Source organism: Papaver somniferum, chromosome 7 (assembly GCF_003573695.1).
Source record: "Papaver somniferum cultivar HN1 chromosome 7, ASM357369v1, whole genome shotgun sequence".
NCBI lineage: Eukaryota > Viridiplantae > Streptophyta > Magnoliopsida > Ranunculales > Papaveraceae > Papaver > Papaver somniferum.
The window spans coordinates 180,381,506-180,389,138 of NC_039364.1; the positions used below are offsets into that span (position 1 = coordinate 180,381,506).

Here is a 7,633-nt window from a genome sequence, read left to right on the forward strand (position 1 = left end):
AAGGGAAAAAAAAAAAAAAAAAAAAAAAAAAGTTGAGTAGAATGTGCGAGTTGCTCTACAGCACGGACATGGCTAACGTACACCAAATAAGAGCCATCTTGTATCTGCATTATGAATAATACAGCAAAACCCAAATGGAGAAGATCGAAAGGTTTTTTAAGAGCACGTTACTTGAATGCTTACAAGGATCTGCCTATTCATGGACACATCACACGTAAACCAGTCATCCCATAACTGTAAACTGATGATGATTGATTTTTGTACTAATAATTATTAATGCAAGCAATTGATGATATGGCTGTAAGCTTAAGAATAGCGTGATTTTCAGGATGAGAAGATCCTCCGCAAAAACCAACCCTCTGGTCACCCCCTCATGCAGGAGCTACAATGCATTCAAACTGCATTCTAGAATCTCACAAAAACCCTGACAATGTATGGTACCACACTGATGATTTTTATTTCCAACGAGAATGTTCACTTAGCATAATGTTGTCGCAAAAAACTTGACCATTCTGAAAATTTAAACTAAATCAATAATATTTTTTAAGAACAACAAAATATAGAGGAAGGAAGCAGTTTACATCCTTGACTGGCTATCAAATTTCTGAGGGTTACAAATTTTTAAGTCTTTAAATCGAGTACAAGGAAAGCAGATCATCCGTGCCAAGAATCAGCTGTTGGGTTATCTTAATCTAAGTCTCAAGGGCACTCCACACAAATAGCATACAGTGTCGAGTCCATTATGGTTGCAGAGGGAGCAAATGACAATTTTATAAGCGGACAAATAAGGAGAATCTTCAGCTGAGCTGAATTAGTAAGGACAAAAATATTCTCAGCACATGTATCGACCTACAGAAAAAGAAAGAAAGAACCATTCTGAAGTTTCAAACCTATCAAGGGAATACACGCATCATGGAGATCATATCACTTGTTAACCATTCTAATGAGTCCAAACTTTGTAATGCCACCGTAATTATGGAACTACTAAACCAAGGAACCACTATTCAAGATCGAGGATATCCTCACAGCTGATTTCAAATCACAAAATGATGAGGTTATATACTTTGTATCGAGCAGATTTCTTTTACAGCCACGACTAAATGGTTATGAGAACCTTGAAGTTTCCATCCAACAATCTTGAAAAAAAATTGACCTGAGCAGCTGAACTCTTTTGCGTACCCTAGAATGAGGATGACCAACACAGGAGGACTGGAAAATTAATTTGAGAGGACATATGTGTACATAATTTACATGATTCAAAATTTTAGATGTTTGGTCAGCTTGACAGTGGTTCCACTACACTTTTGCTGGTACACATGACACTGATCAAGAGTTACTTAACAATATGTTCTTAATGTAATATTTTGGCTTTCGTTACGAAATGCTTTCATAAGCTTTTCCTGTCTACAATTTGAAATTAGACGTTACCTTGCGCTTTTGAGCACGAGATTCGTTGATATCCCTATAGCGTTTACGAATAGCCTAAAAAGTAAGAGCAATAATTAGCAAAATAATTAGAAAGCAACTAAGAAACCACAAAAGCAAACAAAACAAAGGGAAAGAAGAAATCAGCAAATTAATTTTGATCCATATATAGGAATAAAATTGCAAAGCGACACCGGATACTTCCCTATGCACTCGAATTATGTCAATGGAAAGCATGAAACTGACAAAGAAAAATCCAATGGGATGGTATTGCTTAATAAAAAGAATTACCTCTTTGCATTTCAGCACAACAGGTTTTGTGAAAGTTCCAAGCTGGGTAAGTGAAATTTCTCTAGATTCCTGGCTCATTCAGCATGTAAAGTTATAGTAAGAATTTGAATAAAATAGACTGTTACGAAGCAGCAAGAATAAAAAGCATGTCAAACCATTAACGTCACAGGAAAGCACAACATAATATGTCAGATTTGACCGTATCTCTATCACAAGAACATCACAAAACCTTCAACAGTAAAATAAGACAAATAGTGGTATAACCAAATCCATTTTTTCCAATATTCCGATGTAAAAACCATATGAACTGGAAATAGAGGGCCAGCAACTCTCGCTTAAGAAAGACAACACTCCTAAGACCAAACTACTAGCCAATTTGGTCCATCAAATTAAAGTTAGGTTTCTTAAACCAGCAAACTAAAAAGGTGTTTATTCCAATTGCTTGCCATAACAGACCACAAAAAGGAGCTAAGATGATGACAGGTGGGAAGTCTGAAAAAAAAAACTAACTAAATTCGAGCACTTGAACAACTGTGCAGATAATATTTCACTGGAACAATGAACGGAATTAAAATATATCTGCAAAAGCCACTCCACAACCTTGCCCACCCACAGCATTCATAGAGCAGACCTAATCAACTTTGCTGGTGAGATATAAAATCATTCGGAGCAATACCAGCTCCATTTCCAGAATCATAGTTAGAAGGAAGCAAAAGAGGTCAGAGCACGACAAACTCACTTACAACAGAACTCATTAAAAAAAAGATACTTAATTGCACTTCCAGGATACGTAAAGTTACCTCAAGTCCATCAACAGTTTCCTTGTATCCATGTTGCAAAGATTCCCTGGTTAATGTCTCCTCGGGGCAGTTTGGAGATTGTGGGTAAAAGTCGGGAGGTCCAAGCCTAAGTAGAGAAGCGTAAGGTAAATTAAGATAACCCTTCAATGAAAATAAACTAGCAACGGCAAACAGCTCAGTCACTTTTTAGAATTTCTGCTACGAACTAGGTGCTGATGAACTGGAAAGAGTTAAAAAGGAAATATAAAGAAAAAAAATGGCAAAAACAAATAACAAAGGGAAAGGAAGGGGGAGACAAAAAATCAGAATTCCCTTCCCAGTTCCTTCAATAAGAAACTTTTTAAATGTTTCAGACATAATCAAATAACAAGACAAATGAATCCACAGAATCAACAAAAAAAAAGGTTTTGAGAACAGATCTACCTGTGATTTAGTGGTTCACTGTCGCACTTCAACTTGTACGGTGTTAGTTGCAATTGCTTCCTGCAGCAGCAGACCACACTAAGGACTTAACACATGATGCATTGGTCCGTAAATTATTAAGAACTTACATCATTCTCTGACCAGAATTTGGCAACCAGATATGAGCTTATCAGATAAGCTTATCAGATAAAAAAAGTTAAAACGATGCAACCAACTATGCTGCTCACACATTATCCATGAATCATCACGAGGCCACCCAAGGAACAAAGAAAAACAATGCCCACTACCAAAAGTATAACAGAAGGTTTACAAAAATCTTACATCTCAGGCATATATGTCTGTGTGTGTTGCAAAATACTCTACTGCTACCCCATTGCAACACACTTTTATGCAATGCCAAATGGAGATGATCAAAGGGACAGGTTTTTTATTCTTTTTGATGGCATAAAACGGTGGTCCCTGGGCTACTTTCTAAATCCTTCATTTAGGAATCCTTAGGCATCTTTAGGCACAATTACAGGGTTCGAACCGCAGCCTCCCCTAGGGGAGGGAGCATGAGAACCATCAGACCACTTGATGGTTCTCCAAAGGGCCAGGTTTTTCTTATTCTCACTGTCGCATATATTATTGTTCAAAATTCAGCCTATATTAAGCCATTGAGAAGATTTTTTGTTTTAAGATGTAACGTTCTACAAGACCAAAAAATGAGCCCTTATTCACCACTAAGTGGAACCCGCACTGAAGGATACGGTAGATTATGTGGCAATATTCATACTTTATAGTCTATGTGTATACACATTTATATGTACCCAAAAAGATGAGTAACAAATTTCATGCAAGGACAAACACCCCTCATCACAGTGGAACTCCAACGCAGACTTATTAGCAACACATAAGCAAATGGTATGATTTAATTGTACATATCATGCAATTAGATGGATTGGAAAGGATGGGATCTGAGAAAAAGGATCAAAAGAACTGCGCCTTCGGAAAAATAGATGATCCTTCAAACAAGAGTAGGACATGATTAAGAGGGAAAGGGAGTGTAGGGAAGAAAAACACAAAAGCCAAAAAGATATCCAAGATATCTTGAGAAATTCAAAAGCAGAAAATATTTCTGGTTCAGTAACTAGAGTTCTGAATATCAGCAGAAAATATTTCTTCAAGTATCATACCTAATTTGTACATTTAGAAACCAAAATGAAATGTAATGCTGCTCTGCAAGATAATATATATTTGTGAAGCATGATCCTTATTTAAAAGCAAGAAGAAAGAAAGAAAAATTAATGGTGAAGAACTATTGAACATCATTCCTAACCAAGCCAAACAAACAACATCAGTTTTCAGCAAGTTCAACCCTAAAGTGTTTATATGACCAAATTCACCAAGCAGTGACGCTCAAAGAGGATTATCATTACCTTTGATTCAGGGAGAAGCTTGACAAAGCAAATGAATCAGCTCTTGTGGTATCTCTAGAAGATGGTCCACCACCAGCACTGTTAGAAACTCCACCGCTGCAGCTGACAGCAGAATACCTTTGCATTTCTCCCAACAATCACCGGCATACTGCCTCCAGCATCAATATCACTATAAAAGGAGAGAAGTAGAGATCCCAGCTCGTCAACTGTGAGTACTGGCAATGAATTCTGAACAAAAACATCCAGCGTTTCCGGTAGAGATTTATGTGCAAGTAACCAGAACAGCAATAGCTAGTCTTGTGTGGTCAGCTCAGATCTACAAAAATAGTAGTTACTGAGTAGAGATAGTGTGTACAATGTTTAGCTTCAAGGCAAAAGAGTATAAAATATAATATAATGATTTGAAGAATGCACTATTCAGCAAACATACTGTTTTACAATGTCAGCTACAAACTCCTTAAAGTTGTCTTTTCTAAAAATTTCGGATATTTACTTGAAAAATAAGTGAATTTTAGTCTTACAACGAGAGAAGGAAAGGCAATACTGTATCTTGGGAAAAATTAAAGGAAGGGGCAGGAACTAACAAATAAAAGAAAAAATAATTTACACGAAAAATTCAAAAATAAAATAAAAATTACTAGAGAATCAAAGGAAAAGACTCGTACTAAAGATCAAACCCTTCTCTTACACTCGGACAACCAAATAGATGAGGAATTTCTTTAACCTAAAGCACCAACACACATCTATGTGAGTTTTCACTCCTAGGATTTGCATTCAGAATTTAGGGTTTTCAGAGAACAAGCTGATCAATTGGTAAAATATTAGAAAAAAAAATTCAAGGATGGAAGAAGAAGTAAAAGAAAAGCCCTTACCTTGGCCAGAAATTGGGAAGAGAGAGATATGTGAGAAGAAACTAAGTGGGAACGAAGGCAAAAGGGCCTGTTTGCTTTGACTTGCTTGTCGATGACGACGATGCCTTTATGTTGGTTCCACCGAATAGCAACTGACCCGACCATATCTAATCTATCTACAACCGTTCCTTCTTTTTCTTCTTTTTTTCTTTAGGGCAACTCTTGGGGTGACACTCTACGCCGACGCTACACTCTTAATAGAATACTAGAGGGAAAGCCGACTTCAGTGTGGATTTAGAAAACTTTTCCCCTATCAAAGATTCCATCGTGCCTAAGACTATATATCATGTACTTGTATTACTACTCCAGAATTCGGATGAGCCGATATCTTTTATATATATATATATAACTTTTTTGTTACGGATTGATGTATCGGTTTGTAGTATGTAATAGACGAAAAAAACAGGAACACTCCCTGTTCATTCTCTATTTCATTTGGTCTTTCTTGTGTTCTCACATCGGCAAGATGTGATTTTAGAATTTTTGAACACATAAAGAGGAAATGAAATAGAAATGGTATTCAAGTCCTCATCATACAAATACTCATTATATGGACGGTCTACAACTATAAGTTTTAAGTGTTAAGCTTTAGAAAATAAACTGACCTCATCCGTGTAATGCAATTTAGAAAATGATGTTCATTGTTTCATTGTAAAGTTGTCCATCGTGTAAGTGATGCAAGTCACGTATTATTCAGACAAGTAGAGATTAAAATAGTATACTAACAGTGGTTAGCTGCTCCTTGGTTTTATTTATGCAGCCGAGGTTCTCCCTCATTAATTATGTTCCATATATTATCAGTGATAATGGTGAACCTTATGCATATGAAGTATTTGATATGGAAACTCAAGTGATTATTATTAATAAGAAAGAGGAAAGTGTTTTCCACCCCAAAGTCAGCTTTCCCTCTAGTAAAAGAGGCTTTCCCCCTAACAATTATTGAGAAAATTAGCTTGTCTGGATAACAGTGGAAAAGTTGTTTTCAATTTCCATCTAAAATTCAAAAGTTAGTTAGGCGATACAATTTCGCGTCAAAAATCCTTATTTAGCCTCACGATCCTTATTAATTCTGGTCCACCTAATAAACCTCATGTCCATTGTAGATATTTTCAGTAAAGCTTCATGACAACTAATAAACTTTGAAAGGTCGAGTGTCTTCTTTAGTAAAAAAGTTCAGCCAAAACATCAGAAAATAATATCAAAACTCCTTAAGATAAAACATATTAGTCTAATAGATCCATATATAGGAGCGTCTCTTTTCATAGATAAATATCTAAAGTAAAAACTTTCGACACAATATTATATAGGATGGAAAGGCAAGGTACTGCCACAATCAAGTAGGATGACTCTTAAGGCTTAGTCCTATGGTCTTCTAATCTAGCATCTAGATTGGAAGTCCACATCAGCTAGGACAACCTCCTAAGTCATATGGTAGTTCTAATCTAGCATACTAGATGCGCTGAATCATTCAGCAAATAGTAGATTTAGGAAGCTGCGCTAAATCATTCAGCGAAAAGTATATTTAAATTGCGCTGAATGGTTCAGCGCCACCAATCTCAGCCGTCAGATCAAAAAATAAATCTAAATGCGCTGAACCATTCCGCGAAAAGGTGATTTTGATTGCGCTGAACCATTCAGCGCAATTATCTCGCTACTACTTCACATGCGAGCAATTACTAGGAAAGAGAACTAGTGTTAACAAATAGACACCACTTTTTTTTTGAACTGCAACACTTTTTGGCTAATCTAGCAGCCAAATCTATCTCATAGAACTTAATCTAATAAGTCAGTATTAATAGGATAGATACCATACAACGAGACTTCTGGTGGGGTAAAAATACAGCCTCTAGGGGATTTTATTCTAAAGCATGGAAAAGCCTCTGTAAACCTATGCATTTGAGAGGCTTGGGTTTTAAAGATGCTAGAAAGTTCAACTTAACTATGATTACAAAGGTAGCTTGGAGACTAATCCAGGAACCCAACTCACTTTGGAATAAAATTTTAAAACCTATTTATTTTAAAAAGAAAAGTCCATAAAAATCCAAACCACCAGATAAAGGATCTTGGACTTAGAAGTGTTTATGTACAACATTTGGGAGGTAAGGAATAGTCTAGATATCGATGTTTGGGAAGACAACTGGATCTCAGACCTAAGTAGTAACCTAATGCAGTATCGTAATCAAAGTAATGATTCTATAACACTTGTGGCAGATCTTATTGACCCTATTACTAAAATATGTAATTTTTCTCTAGTAAACTCTCTCTTTCCCTCAAACATAGCTTATTTGATCTATAGAATCTATTTATTCTTAGAAAAATCCAATAAACAAAAGCAAGACAAGCTTAAATGGACTTCAACAAAATC

The 7,633-nt window shown here is 36.0% G+C and overlaps 1 protein-coding gene across 2 annotated transcripts in view; it reads right to left on the reverse strand.

The window, feature by feature from the left end:
- LOC113299119 (mediator of RNA polymerase II transcription subunit 12-like) overlaps nt 1-5,410 on the reverse strand; it is a 16,517-nt gene extending 11,107 nt beyond the window's left edge. Inside the window, exons 1-6 of one of the 2 annotated variants that reach the window (XM_026548063.1) lie at nt 5,230-5,410; nt 4,358-4,673; nt 2,940-2,999; nt 2,517-2,622; nt 1,717-1,785; nt 1,429-1,482 (exon numbers count right to left, since the gene is read on the reverse strand). In XM_026548063.1, coding sequence (XP_026403848.1) covers nt 1,429-1,482; nt 1,717-1,785; nt 2,517-2,622; nt 2,940-2,999; nt 4,358-4,482 — 414 coding nt within the window. In that variant the 5' untranslated portion in view covers nt 4,483-4,673; nt 5,230-5,410. The remainder of the gene's footprint in view (nt 1-1,428; nt 1,483-1,716; nt 1,786-2,516; nt 2,623-2,939; nt 3,000-4,357; nt 4,674-5,229) is intronic. The other variant, XM_026548062.1, reaches the window with a different exon arrangement.
- Nucleotides 5,411-7,633: the final 2,223 nt, after the last annotated feature.